The 16,328-nt window shown below is 36.4% G+C and overlaps 1 protein-coding gene across 1 annotated transcript in view; it reads left to right on the forward strand.

The window, feature by feature from the left end:
• LOC145661813 (uncharacterized) overlaps positions 1–3,470 on the forward strand; it is a 6,315-nt gene extending 2,845 nt beyond the window's left edge. The window contains exon 2 of the mRNA XM_081727148.1: positions 3,271–3,470. Within this exon, the coding sequence (XP_081583274.1) occupies positions 3,271–3,470 (200 nt within the window). The remainder of the gene's footprint in view (positions 1–3,270) is intronic.
• Positions 3,471–16,328: the final 12,858 nt, after the last annotated feature.

Consider the following 16,328-nt stretch of genomic DNA (forward strand, 5'->3'; position numbering starts at 1 on the left):
TTTCATTCTATCTTTTATGTATATCCAAGTAAAATAACCAAACTGAAAAATGCTATTTGAATTTATTTTTATTTTCAAAAGTAAAATTTTGTAGTAGAACTAATTCACACATACAATCAGATTTAATGGCAACCATCAAATATATACGATATTATTTCGTTCTATAACTGAGTACCGTGTTCCGAAAAGCATTAAACAAGGTGTACAATGATAGTATTGGATTTGAGGTAATGCATATTTTTTTTACCTTTTTGTAAATTAATTGTAATAATCTATATTTGAATCAATAATGATAGTATTGGATTTGAGGTAATGCATATTTTTTAGTTATTGTAAATTAATTGTAATAATGTATATTCTAATCAATGGAAATTTATACGAAATTTAAGTAGCATTGATCAATATCTTTAAACAGAATAAGGTTTTTTCTGTTTGTTTATTTGTTTTATTGATCATATGAACAGGTAGATTATAAGGGTAACAGTCCGCTAGTATGTAAAGCTGTACGATTATGATAGTTTTTTTTAAATGTAGAAACTAAAATTAATGGTTTCTTTAAATTAAATTAAAGAAACATGAGAGTATTAAAATTCTATTGATATGGCATTTCATTATTACTTTGTGTTGAAACCTAGATTGTCTATTTCTCCACTGTTTTTACAAATATTAATTACAATTATAATAAATATATGAATGTTTCTTATATTCTATTTTCAATTCTCCATTAATTTAGATTTATTATATTTTTATTTCTTCTTTATAGTAATACAAAATACATTTAACACTAAGGAAAGTTTATTTTTTACGTATTAAAAAAAGATAGCATGGCATAACAGTTAATATTTGTGTGTAATAGCATTATGAAAAACGTTATGAAAAACTATTTACTATCAGCTAGTTACGGAATCAACTATATATGTGAGCTCCGAACCACGTTTTTATTGAAAAGTTTCCATTTTCCAAATACAAGAAATTAAAAACTAAGAAAATTATGAGGGAGAAGAACTACATGCTTTATCTTATAAAAATGTATGTATGTATGTTTGTTCCAACATAACTCTGGAACGCCCGAAGCAATTTCAATTAAACTTTGCAATTTCAATTATTAAATTAAACATATAACTTTACAACCTGGAAACAAATTGTGTGTGAGAGACCCCCTAGCTTTCCAAGGAGGCGAGTTGAAAGAGCGTTAAATGCAAAAATAATGAGAAACGACCGGTATTACTGTCGAATTCATAGTTATTTTAGGTCGCTGAGTTGAACATTGACACTCGATGTCGTTTAAATTTCAGTTAAGCCTTCAAGACCCCCTAACACCCCTATGGTTGGAGTGGCAAGAGGTGACATGTAAAAATAACCGGAAACTACCGATATTAGTGTCGAATCCATAGTTTTCGGGGTAAACCGTGTAAACAATCGTTGAAATGTGTATCGTAAGGGGAATTGGGGGTTCAATTATTTTTCATAAACTTATTCTGACCGTGCGAAGAACGAACATTTCAGCTACGTTTTGAGAACCTGGCTTCTAAACATCAAGGAGTAAGAGGGTGGAATAATAGCAGAGGAATGTCAGTTTAAGTGTGCAAGTAAATGTGTGGGTAACGAACATGAAACTCGCAACTTATGTATTCACCGTGGTTCTAAATTTTCCATTTTCTGTATGTCATTTTGAAGCCAGACAGGGAAGGAACTAGTTGATACTCTTTCCGTATTGCACTGGTGGCCCAGCTAGCAACCATGTATAAATGTCATAGAACCTGCCTTTGTAGAACATTAAAAAGACAAGAACCAATAAATGAAGTGTTTAAATTTTGTTCAATGAGTACCATGACTAAGAACTTTCCGCTCCGCAGAAGAACGGAGTATAGCCACCACTGACAACGTGTGAAAGGAAGTAAGTTTCATCATTATATCTGTCTGAGTTGATGTCTATCTCATAATCATGTTATTTGAAGATTCCAGTTTCTGAACTTTTGTAATTATGAAATCAAGGAACTCTAAAATTTCAAAATCCAGTTACTTGGTTCTACAATTTCGATTGCCATGACTCAGAAATTTCAACATTCCGAGATTCTGATATGCTGGAACAACGTACAGTCGTTCGCGATTCTGAATTTCAGATTCGGAAGTGCTAAACCAAAATTCTCATTTTGAAATTCCGAAATTTCTAGATGAAATTCCGAGATTCCGGAATTACGAGATTCATGCATTCCGAAATTTCGTAATGAACTTCCGGAATTCCGAAATTCCGAGATTCCGCAATTCCGAGATTTCGAATGTTTCGGAGTGAACTTACAGAATTCCGAAATTCCGGAATTCCAAAATTCCGAGATTCCGGAATTCCGAAATCACGAGATTCCGGAATTCCGTAATCTCGGAATTCCGGAATGAGAAAATTTTTAATTCCGATTCCGGAATTAAGATTTTCATTCCGAAATATTCCGGAATTCCGGAATCCGGAACACCCCTAGTAATAAGAATATTCATGTTCATACGTAAATGATGCGCTGTGTAGAGAGCGCAGGTTCAGCTAGTACCACATGAAAATTCTATTAGGGGATTTCAATGCGAAGGTATGGCGACAGGATGTTTTCAAACCGGTTATAGGGAAAGAAAGTCTGCATAAGGAAAGTAATGACAACGGGGTTAATTTCATGAACTTTGGAATCCAAAAACCTTATCGTGAAGAGTACAAAATTCCCACATCGCGACGTTCATAAATACACATGGACCTCACCAGATGGAAGAACACAAACAAATTGATCACGTTTTAGTGGATAGAAGAAGATAGTCTAGCATAATTGATGTTCGCTCGTTCAGTGGACCCGAATGTGACACTGATTACTATCTGGTAGCAGCGATAACAAGAGAAACAGATTAGCGTTTAATAAAGAAAATATTCAACATCTGAAAACCGAGAGGTTTAGAGGACAATCAGGCGAAGTACAAAATTGAAGTGTAATAAATTCTCGTTTTTAGATTTTGAGAGCTCTAATGTTGAGGATACTTGGGTTCAAATTAAGGATAGCATTAAAACTTAGCAAGAGAAAAATTGGGGAACGCGGAAATACATACAAACAAATCATTGTTCTACCAGGAATGCACCAATCTAACGAAGGGAAAATACTACAAAATCCGAACTGCGTTGGCTACAAAATCCGAACGATATAACTACACTAAATTTCGTTGACATCAGACGGGAAACTTCCAGAATGTTTAGAAGAGGAAAACGCGATGTTTTGAAAACTTAAATTTATGAACTTGAAGATAATAGTAAAAGAAAGAATCGAGACATATTCAAGGACATCAACGAATTTAAGAAAGAGTACGGAACAATTCTTACAGATGCAGATAGCATCTGGAATAGATGGAAAGATTTCTTTGACGATTTACTGAACAGAGAGCCACAAACTAATGTCTGTGGGGAAAGGGAAATTAGAAAGGAACGCAATATTCTACAACAATGAGGATCTTTGCGTAAGGTTTCAAGATTGGAGAAGAAAACACAATACAATGGACCATGTAAAATTGCCTAAAATAGATTTTTGGTTTGTTCAGTTCAACGTCCCACACTTATGCCTGCTACGCTAAAGGAGATGTGGACCTACTGATTATAGTGGATTTTCTAATATATATACGACCAATCCCTTTGATATTCCCTGCTCGTCTGTACTATTAAACATGCGTTTCTTCGACTACCAATCTATTCCATCGCACTTTGAAATAGGTATAATTTGTTACAGTGCTGCTATTCCACTTTTCACTACAGGCATTTCAATTTAATTAATGATTTCTCTCACTAGGCTCAAGATCTGATTGGTATAGTGGCTCTTGTAGATCAAGTGACTACTACTGCGTTAGTTAAAACCCTGCATTTGCTCGCACGACCATGTTTCATAACACAAATCTAACTCGCACAATTTTTATATGCTTCTGTGGGTGAGAGAGCTCTTAACTCTGAAATGAAAACAGATATGTAAACTTTGGTTACGTAAAGGGATTCAGGAGTTAATTCCAGTGCTATTTGATACCCCACATGACCCCCTTACCGTTTATCATATTTGACCGACATTCAATATGGCGCCTTTCAAGATGGAGATCATGCACTGGAAATACTCAAACAAATAGATGCTCTACCTTGGTTTACAATAGTGAAGTCAGATCTACCAAAAGCTTTTTCATTTTGGTGCCAAAAGGATATTCTTGGACACTGCCTATTGGATTTCAAGATGGCGTCGGTGTAGCAGCGCAACGAAGCATTTGCACATCGAGTGACTATTACTACGTTACTTAGCATCTCAAACTTAATCTTGTCACTAATTTTCATCAAAATTCAACTCTCACGGTTTATGGACCTTCCTCGTAAGCAAACTCATCACCATCACAACGCTGAACACGTATTTCAGACTTCGACCGTTTCTGATTTTGAAAACACTCCTGCGTACACTATACGTCATTACTCCACACCTTGTATGTCACATCGTTATTAACAAATTGTACATAATAACTTTCTTTAAGTAATAGGTAAAAACTTGTTGTGACTCTCATTGAATCGGTTCGGTTGAGAGCGGAGCGAGCAAGAAAGAAAATTTTTAATAAGTGTATTTTTTGCAAACCGACAACAATATTGATTTAATAGGGCGTCAATTCTTTTAGGGGCCACCACGTCGTTTATTTTTTCCGACACCTTTTCTTTCTTTTAGCTCGTTCGGCACCCCTTGCTATCAGCGCCCGGGGCAACCGCCCCGCTCGCTCCCCCTTAGCTACGGCTCTGCAATTTCGTATACGTAGTCTTAACTAAAAATAATGGAATAAGATTTTTCAAAAATCCCGTTCCTAAGGAAGAAAGGGGGCAAATGTTTTAGGTTCTCATTTCATACTCATAAAATGGTGATGATGATGATGAAATATGCGCACCAGGAGCGTCATTTCAAATTTTGCTTGGTGGAGCAAGACCCCTTGATATAAGTAAACTTTCACGTTTTTCACTGATTTCACGTTTTTCACTGATAGTAATCTATTGCCTCACTCTAGTTATTAACTGAGGCCGGAGTGTCTCTGTGGTAGAGCGTTCACCTCTTGTGCATGGGGTCCTTGGCTCGATCCTAGCTCGTGCCAAGTGTTCTTTGTGCTGGACAAACACCGTGTACTTGGGTTTTTTCGGAGTTCTCCCGCTTCCTCCTCCATTCTTAATTTCACCATTTCATTCATTTATCATCATCACCGTTTCCTTTAGCCTAGCCGGCATAACTGTGGGACGTAAAGATTAAAGATATCATTTCATTTTCTAGTTATAAACTCCAGTAAATATATTAAATACTGTAGTGTGTGAGTAAGGAAATCTATTTTTTGACATGTGTTTCGAAGAATCGAACTCTTTTCAGGAATCTAGGGAGGAAACACAAATTTAATAAAATTCATAATGAGCGAAGTGCGAGTGGGACGAGAATTCGCATGTTAAGCCCAAGATCTGGGTTTCATTCACGGTCCAGTGTCTCATTTTTTATTCTTTAAATTTAAATTTAAATTTAATTGAAATTAATTAAAACGTTCATTAACTGATTTTGTTTTGCGTTCTTATGCACCACAGGAATTATGAAGGGGGGGACTCACTATTGTAAATGAGCTTCGAACCGGTACTTGAATCTGCTTCAGCTATCATGTAGGATCACCTTGTATACAGAAAAAGCCTTTTCCACTATCAGGCGTCCTGCTTTGAACAGTTGTTCAAACAGAATTTTAAAATAGCCTCACAGTATTAATAATAACAGTTATTGCGTAAGATATACACACATACATTTTTATGAAAACAAGAAATAGCTACAGTATTTGCTTAGTAACAGGCACTGTTTTCTACTACATGACATGACGCTGGGTGTACAAAGCAAGACTTCCTGCAGTTTATGGGACAGGTGATTTTCAGAGTTCGAAATAAAAATTGCAAAATATAATGCACATTTACACTCAAAATGAAACGTTATAGCCCAACATTTTACCTTACAGAATTTGCCAATCGTGACAGAAACATAATTTTCGAAATTGAACTACATAATCAACATTTCTATTTTAGTATCTAGTTTTTTCTTTCAAGTTTCTTTAAAAAGGGACTTGGCAACCTTGATAATAATAGACCAAGGCACGAAAATGGCGTTTAGAGAAGCAAGCAATTGATGGCCACAGAAGATGTCTTCATACCCCCCCCCCAAAAAAAAAAACATATTTTGCAGTTTTGCTGTCTGCAAAACCAGTCTATTAATTTACATGAACAGAGATAATAACCGGACACATTTGCAGATTTTCGTTTTTTGCTCATGTAGGCGAGGGAGAAAAAAAGCGAAGCCAAACTCTTAATAAAATAAGAGAAAGAAAATGAATTAAGAAACATGACCCAGTTTAGTGCGAGGTCTCCTGACCAGCGAAATGACTGGTTTTAGTTGCACGGCTTAATGAGTGCCCACGGCGTCAAAAACTCGTCTTCGAACGACCTTGAATCGCCAAGTTCCATGCCGATATTGTCGTGTGATTAAGTATTGCCCGATCGTAACTGTAACAAACAACAAACAGTCTGTCGGATTTATTGCGTAGAGAAGAAAGCGTAACGAAATGAGCTTTAAGATGATGACGGGTTTTATTAGGCTAATAGGGTTCTTATACAAGAAGACGCTACAGGTGTTGATCATCTTATACGGTTGGGTGAAAAGAAAATTTGCAATACCTTTTTGTGATGATGTCATTTTAGGTAAATCTACAGTACAAGTACTTTCTTTTTCACCTTAGGTAAAGAAGAATTGAAGGTTCAGAAGAACAAGATTGAGTAGAAATGCATTCAGTGAGAAAAGTGCACGGATTCTAATAAGTTTTTATTGTGAGTTACATCATCTTTTTTTTTTTTAATGATAATCCAATTAGTTTTGCTTTTAAAAAGATTTACATAATTGGGGGTAAAATTACACTCACTTACAGAAATAAATTCATCTTGAAATGAAAAAAATAAAATGAAACCTTTGAGTTTTACGTCCCACGGTTAGCCGGTTAGGCTAAAGGAGATGGTGATGATGAGTAATGAATGGAATGGTGGAATGAAGAAACGGGAGGAAACGGGAGAACCCCCGAGAAAACCCACGCACACGGTGTTTGTCCACCACAAAGTTCACTTGGTGGGGGCTGGGATCATCTTGAAATGAAATCTTAACCTATTCATTCGAAAGGTATTTTTGTCTGTTCTCCTGTGGCAATTACATGAATAATGATTTCATTATTAATTTTTGTTTGAATATATCGAATGAAATTCGTTTCACATTGTGTGGCTACTATAGAATTTGCAAACTATCGAGATTTGAAAGTAGTGAAGCGGTAAGAGTAAAAATCGAAATTTTCTCCGAACAGTAAAAAAAAAAGAAAAAAAAAACTTTTTCTCCAACTATTGTTATTGTCTAGTACATGAATAGACAGTCGTCTTTTGGCGCCTATCACATTTATTTATTTATTTATTTCTACTTTAGTGTCCTACGATTATGCACTGAGGCTGATAAACTGTAATGATGAAATGAATGATAATGGTGGAATGACAAAACTGGGAGAAAGCGAGAGAATCTCGAGAAAATCCACGCACACGGTGTTTCTCTACCACAAACCACTCTTAGCAGGAACCAGGATCAGCCAAGGACCCCATCCGCCAGAGGTGAGTGCTCCACCACCGACTAACAGAGGACCCTATCATATTTATTCACAGTTTACGAGTATATATATGTGCCACTGTTAGCAATATATGAATGACCAGTGTGCGAATTAGATCATCTATATTGTGGGAGATAAAATTAGGCCAACAGGATGTGAAGTTTGAAGATACAATAATTCAAAATGAGACAATAATGCCTTATCTCCCCACACACATATATATATATAAATATGACATCTGTAATAAATAAGAGATTTATTACTTCAATAAATCTAGACAATAACTATGCACGTATATATTGTCTGACATGCACACACCACACCTAACCTTTCTGAACGTCTTTAAATGTTGTAGTTACTCCTGTGCCTGTAGTTCTCTAAGGTTTATTTACTTAATAATTCGACCCGAGCGATAGCCATGATCAGAAGCATCTGTTAATTTTCCACTCATATTGAAATCTTCCACTTCGCGTTATTACACACAGTTTGTAAAAGAAAACCCACTTCAGCATTATGAATACTACTAAAATTATCAGTACAGTTAAACCGGACTTACTTTAAAAAAAAAAAATCTAAGTATTAACCTATCATACGAGAAATGGATTGTTGCTGGTCCCGATTTCTTGCATCAAGGTCAAATCGAAGGCCAAATATTTTTAAAAATCTCAAGTCAAATTTCGAGCTTGTGCTTCTACTCCCGCTAAAGCTGCGATCTTTATGCTTTTTTTTTTTTTTTTTTTTTTTTTCAAATATTGATTCCGCGACGGAGTTCAGAAAGTCAACACTTATAATTACTTTACTGTTAGGTTACAGATGAGTTTATTCACTATGTGCTACGTTATTCAAATAAAGTATAAACATTACATTGATATTTTCCAGACATTATTGGCGTGGACAGCAAACTGTGCAGCGAAAAGAAAGATGGAAAAATGAAAGGTTAACTTTAAAAAGCCCGCTCCAGTTGAAATGCTTATACAGACACAGACAGACAATGACATGGAGAACCAGTCATATTAGCAAATACTGAAGTAAATCTTCAATTATGCGCTTACTCACCTTCATTACCATGTCTGCTCACTAAGGGCGCATCCCCACCGTGTACGTTAACACATAGCCACGAAAGAATATATCTCAGATTTTGAGTACAGTTTCAAAAGTTAATTTGCGTAAACTGTAAACGGCAGTGACTACTGTGCTAATTACCACAAATTAAACGCCACTTTTGAGTTGCATACACGCAAACTACTAGGGAATGAGGACCATGCGCTAACAAAGAATATAGTGAAAAATGAAATACGACAGAAATAAAAACGGGATGATAATCGATACAAATGTAGAGGATGAATATGACATGTCCGACCTTCGCCAAGTATAGTGGGAGAAGTTATTTGTTTACTTCTTCTTGGCCAACCGCTAAGAGCATTTATAAATCCATATGTTATGTTGTGACTTTGTTATGCGCAATTAGTATATTCAAATTAACGAACGACGACGAACTGAAGGGTATGAGGATACACTTGCAAGTAATAACCATAGTCATAATAATATAGTTCAACTAAACAACGATGAAAATAGTAGAGAAATTAAAAATGACCAAAAGTGAATACTTTACATCGCTCATTTCGAAATACAGCTAGAAATGTAAACTTACAAGAAACGACAAAAATCAGTGAAATTTGGCGTTATACTAAGCATAGTTTTGGGGGAAAAGTGAACATCCCCGGTGGGGATACTTCAGATGACTTCTTTGGGGGGAAACAAAATGCGATTGAGGGGGGAAATCCCCCTCATCCCCCCGGTAGTTCGCACCCTGTATGAATCACTGTTTGGAGTATGGAATCACTGTTTGAAGTATTTGAGTTACTGTTGGGAGTGTGTGTGTTACTGATAGAAATATGTAAGTCACTGTTGCGAGTATGTGAGTCACTGTTAGGAGTATTGAGTCATTATAAAAAGATGTGAGTCTTTATTAAGAGTATTGAGTCACTGTTAGGAGTATGGTAGTCATTATTAGGAATAAGTTATGTGAGTCATTATTAGGAATATATGAGTCATTGACTATTAGGAGTATGTGAATCTTTATTAGGAGTATATGCGTCATCGATAGAAGTATAAGTGACACTGTTAGCAGTATCTCAATCACTGTTAGGAGTATTAAATCACTGTTTGAAGTATTTGAGTTACTGTTAGAAGTATTTTAGTTTCTGTTGGGAGTGTGTGTGTTACTGATAGAAATATTATATGTGAGTCATTGTTGCGAGAATATGAGTCACTGTTAGGAATGTTGAGTCATTATAAGGGCATGCGAGTCTTTATTAAGAGTACTGAGTTACTGTTAGGAGTGTGTGAGTCATTAAGAATATGTGAGTGATTGTTAGAAGTATGTGAGTCATTATTAGGAGTATGTTAGACATTGATAGAAGTATACCTAACACTGTTAACAATATTTGGATCACTGTTAGGAGTATTGAATCACTGTTTGAAGTACGTATCTGAATCACTGTTTAGAATCATTGATAAAAGTATGTGAATCCCTGTTAGGGATATGTGAGTCACTCTTCAGAGTATATTTGTCGCCATTAAAAGAAAACAACCAATAATAAATAAATTCTACTAACACCAGGGCTTCACTTAGAGAGGCAGGAACCACTGTGAAGAAATGGGCAGCGAGCTTCAAACGTGGGAAGTTTGGTCTGAACGATGATCCAAGGTGTGGCAGACATATTTCAGTGACCTCTCCCGAGATGATTGACGCAATTCACCAGATGATTCTCGACAATCGCCGAATCCCGCTCAGATAGAGGATTGGGCATTAGTCGTGAAGGGTGTGAAAAGTTATCCATGAAGACTTGGGTATGAGGAAGGTCGCGGCAAAATGGATTTCGAAACTTTTAACGCAGATCAAAAGTGAACGGGTGGAGGCAAGTAAGATAGTTCTGTCCCAATTTCAAACGGATAAGGCCAATTTTTTGCAACGGCTGGTAACAGTGGACAAGACCTGGTTATATTTCTACGATCCCACGACGAAACAGCAATCGGCTGAATGGCGCCACAGCGGTTCTCCACGTCCGAAGAAGGCTAAGACACAGCGCTCCTCTGCTAAGGTCCTTGCTACGGTCTTCTGGGATTGTAAAGGAATTCTATTGCTGGATTATCTGAAATCGGGTGAAATCAGCAATGCAACTTATTATATATCTCTTCTGGACAAACTGAAAGCAGCACTAAAGGAGAAGAGACGTGGAAAGCTGTCAAAAGGGTTAATCTTCCTCCAGGACAATGCGCCCTCATACAAGGCACGTCTGACATTGCAAAAATTGGAGAACGTAGGTTTCTAATACAGAGACATCCACCTTATTCGCCTGATTTGGCTCAATTAGACTTTTATCTCTTTCCTAAGTTGAAAATGTTTTTAAAGGGAACGCATTTCAATGGCGCCGATAACGTCATTCCTCAAACAGAGGCCTGGTTTGCAGAGCATTCATCCAACTTCAATTCGTCTGGCATGCAAGCACTCCAGCAGCGATGTTAAAAGTGCATTGCACTACAAGGAGAATATGTTGAATAAAAACACCAAGTTTCGCTTCCTACCTATTTTGTTTTCTTGGTGAGGCTGAGAACTCATCAACCCACCCTCGTATATATGTTGTAATATCCCTCAGGTGGTTATATTTATAAACATCAGCATGTGCTTTTTATTTATGCACTTTTACTACGAGTTACTACATGAAGCAAACGACAAGAATCAACGTCACCACTTGGTCAAGTGATGTGAAACTCACAGCGCCGCCGCTACTCAGAAGAAGGTATAAGACTCCAAGTATCGCCACAATTGACATCAGTTTCAACTGGTTAACTCTCCTCTCTTAGCTTGTCTGGAGTTTTGAGGGCTGCTGCCCACTCTACTTGTCTAAAGCACTATGACAACCAGAGCTCTGAGGAATTCCTAACCGCAACCACAAAGCTTACTTCCTCCTCACTCAGCTTGCGGAACCCCAACCTCTCTTTGCTTCTGTGGGTCACTTCAGGGGCGGATCCAGGACGGACTACTGGGGGGCGGTGGGTTGTAATACTGCTACTTAGAGCTACTTTTATGAGCTCCAAACTCTAGGATCGGTTTTACTTATATATAAAATAAGAAAGTTTCCTCTTCTGGGAGGAACTCTGGATCCGTCCCTGCGTCACTTAGAATCCTAGCCCACCTCCACTCAGCTTGCCTGGAGCTTCTTTAGGGATCCTTCCCTTGGCTGCCTGAGCCATTGCATTGTAAATACCAATATTTTCTACAACAGTACACGTTTCAAAGTGCAACTTTATTCTCATAACCAGAAACCGAATTTTGTGAGGTATGAAAAAAAGGAATTGGGAAGACTTGAGTTGATTTGCAGTTTAACGTCCCGTTCAGCAGCGAGGCTATATGAGACATAGACCTACTGATTAACGTGGAATCCGAATCACATAAGCTCCAACCGGGAATTGAACCCGGGTCTCCTACGCAGTAATTGGGAAGAGTGATTTGCGTGGTCGTAAATTACATTCACTGTGGAGTGAGAGTCCGCGGGCGACCACTGGAGGGTTAATTACAAACGTATAATAATAATAATAATAATAATAATAATAATAATAATAATAATAATAATAATAATAATAATAATAATAATAATAATAATAATAATAGAACCAAGCCAACAACCGTGAAAATACAATAGGCTCTAGAGTGCGAAGGTCGAAAATTATTGACAGGTTTATTGTGCATCGTAATCTTATAGGCCTTGTCGTTATTTGTGGATGAGTGACAGGCACTTGCTCTTTTGTTTTGGACATAACTTTCATATTCTCTGATCAGTGACCTTGATGACCCGAGCAATACAAACAATAAAACAGTTTTTATGCTGAAATATTGTATTTTCTTTTCGTGTTTGCACCTCATTTTTAGGCTTTTTTCGGATTATCCGCAAGTTTTGGTATCCGCGGTGCTCTTGCCACTTAATTCTGCTGATAATCGGGGCTTTACTGTATTCGAATTTCCAATTGACCATTATCTTTTTGTTTAGCTTAATGCGACCTATCGATTAGCACGTGTTTCATTTATTTATTTATTTTCATATTCTCTAATAACATTGTAGAATTTGACTAGAAAGTTTTGTCGGAGGACGTAAAATAACAGAAAGAATCAAGGATTTGTTTTCATTTGTCAAGAACACGAAGAGGCAGGTTTCATCCGAAATTAGTTGATCAATTCGTTGCCTCGAGGTTCTCTAATTGTCTATAAGATCCTTCCCACACCACACTTCCTCTGCGTTCCTATTGGGAAAGTTCTGGAAAGAAAGGAAGACACTCTCAAGTGCCTGTTCTCAACTTCTAATTGAAGTCTTCAGAAGGTCTCTTTGCAATTTCCTTTGTCATTTCCGTCTGACCAGGCGCAATGTACGAGATATTGAGTCTTGGCTCCGTGTTTTGATGGTCTTGACAGTTCGCTCTGCAGTCAAATATTCTTTTCATGACAATTGGTCTTGGAAAGTTTTAAGTCAATATTTATAGCTTTATTAATAAATCAAACTGTAGAATGAAAGAAAAAATAATTGCACATGAATCAATATTAGCCCTATGTACTCCCATGCGCAAAAAAAAAAAAAAAAAAAAAAAAAAAAAAAAATTGCGCGTATACTGTAACTCAAGATTTTTCGCATTTATTCCATTTTCCTTACGTTTATGGGTAAAATTCAGTTATTAGTATGTGGAGATAATAGAAAGCAATTCATCTAAGGAGATATTTCCAAAAAATATAATAAAATAATAAAAATATAAGCAAAAAACAAAAGTATGCTCGGTTTTGTGTATACTGGCAACGATGATTTCTAGGGATTTTTTCAGTAGCAGATCACAATTGCGGAGGGAATTCAGTAGGGGAATCGAGAAGTTGGATCAAGAAATGGATAGTGGACTAAAATGTTGCATTTATTGGTTAAAACCTAGTGTGTAGATTACCTGCCAAATATAAATTAGCTTCTGTAACTAAGATGTCGTACGAAAATATAGAATTAAACAGAAAAACTCTTATCTTAAGGTTCGAAGCCATACGGACCCATGGTTATGAAGATTATTTCTTTAAAAAAAGGAGCTAACACCATATAGCCTCCGTGGTTCGGTGGGTAGAGTGGCGGAGTCGTAGTTATTTTATAATTTTGACACCACATCGAATCCCATCCCATCCCATCCCATTTCTTTTTCTTTTCTTTCTTTTTTTTCTTTTCTTTTTCTTTCTTTCTTTTTTTTTTACAAAACATTATAATTTTCATGTTAATAAGAACTGAAGCAATATAATAAGGACAACTTACTGATATTTTGCTGTAATGACGTATTTATCGAGGATTAGAGAACTATTTTTCCTGTTCATGCTGTTGTATAGTTTCTCTCATCCTGGTTTCTTGGGGAAAAAACAATTTTGTCTCCAACGAAGTGTGAAGGATATATACGGACAGAAAAAGACATCTGAGTACCAAACGTGATTTATCGTGATGAAGTGGACTAGTTTGCCATTATTTAAAAAAAAAATGAAGTTGGCTTTTCTTTAGGATTTACCTTAAAAAAATATGTTTTTCTTTATAAGACTATACTTTATGAGGCAAGGTGTGTGATCATACCCACAAATTTAGCTAGGGAGTGAAAGATAATTGTTTATACAAACATTTTACAGGTTTAGGTGCGTGAAACACCAATACACCATGGTCTCGCTTATCCGACCATCCTTTGTTCCACATACCATATGATCCGATATATCATTGCAAATAGCACCAATCGGCAAGAAGATCTGCAAGTTGTGGTCTTAATCTATTTTTCATGCTGTGGAGTCTATCGCCTAGCGCGCCCGTCTACACCTTGACTCATACGTCTATCATTCAGTGCAGACACGTATCCAGGTTTTCTATTCCGAGGGGACCCAACACGAATCCTCGTAAGCACGTAATTCTAATGTTTTTAAATATCAATAATAATAATAATAATAATAATAATAATAATAATAATAATAATAATAATAATAATAATAATAATAATAATAATGCAACAGTTCTGTACCTCTCTTAAACTTTTTCCTACTTTTCACTTATAAACCGGTTTATTTTGGAAACTGCATTATAGCACAAACAAAATGAAACATATTTTCGAGAGAAATGTAACTAAAGAAAACTGTCTGCTACGTATATCACATAACAAAAATAGCAAGAAGACATGGAGTGTATCGTTCTAATATATTAAAGTTAAAAACAGAACGGAAACGAAATGTTAATCCTATTTAAAACTGTTCTTTAATTCCATCTGGTCAGTGGCGTATTTACGATTTTGTTTCGGGAGGGGCTTTGCTAACTTTCGGGGGGGCTTTGCCTGGAAATGTGAAAATTCTGCAAGATTTCATTTACTTTACTATACTAAGTAAGATTTCGTGGGGGGCTTAAGCCCGGAAGCCATCCCCCTAAATACGCCACTGCACCTGGTATAATGGCATTATGGTATGTTCTTAGAATTATAACAAGACAACAGCACATTGCCCAAAGTTTGGACACTGACTACTAGTAAACTGATATAAAAGAACCTCAAAAGGGTAAAGGCAAGTTTATTAAAAAGTGCTTGAGTTTCGGAGAGAGACAGCTCTCAGGCCCTCACGCTGGATACGTCCCTGATTCAGTGCAGTGCAGTTATTTGTTATAAAACATTATTATTAGATGCGTAATATGTAAAATTATATCATAAGTTTTACTTTTAATAGGTCTTTTCTTAACACATCCATATTATCCAGCGTTCTGCCTGCCTGTTTATGTCGGATAAGCGAAACTCTACTGTATTTCCAAAGCTAGCATATACATGAACTAGAATTGTATCGTCCTAGAACAGACAATAGTCTAAAATGCTTATATTAAAAGGCTGAATAAAAAAAAAGCATAAGTACTGATTTGGAAGCGTGAGAACAAATTAAAAACAATTCAATATATTTCCTAGGTATCAGATTATCATCTTATTATGTCGATGTGTATTCTTTTTTAAACATAGTTTTAAAAGTTATACCATTCGCAATATTCCTGAGGAAATCGAAAGAAAAACTCCTTGTGCCTCTTATGGCAAAGCGGCTTAAGTGCATGGTCCGAAAACGATTCCCACGTTAAGGTATAGATAAAGTTCCCGTACTTCAAAAATGCAAATCCGGGACGCTACTAAATTACGAGAATCTTTGAAATGCTTAAAACTGAAAGAAGTGTTGAATACTAATTTACTTTCCTCCATTAGATAGAGTTGTTCAAGTATTACGTTATCACATTTTTATTCATTTCACTAGAACTTCCAAGGACGCCAATTTCTCTTTAAATTTGGAGGGGGGGGGCATTCAAACTCAGAAGATATATATATGAGGATTTTAAGACAAATTACACTCAAATAATGCCAAATATTGTATATTCATAAATACAAAGGAGGCCTACATGAGCTTTGAGCGGGCTCGGCCCCGCAGGATCGGCGCCCTTGCCTTCTTCCTAGTTAAGCAAACGTAAGCAGATGATTTACTCCCTCCCCCTGGTAAGCAAAATTGTTTTTTTTTTTTCCCTCAAGATCTGTTGTGTTTCGTGAAATAACAGCAGGAATTTCCTGATTACTTAACCATC

The sequence above is a fragment of the Thermobia domestica genome, chromosome 10 (genome assembly GCF_964235325.1).
Source record: "Thermobia domestica chromosome 10, izTheDome1.hap1.1, whole genome shotgun sequence".
Taxonomy (NCBI): domain Eukaryota; kingdom Metazoa; phylum Arthropoda; class Insecta; order Zygentoma; family Lepismatidae; genus Thermobia; species Thermobia domestica.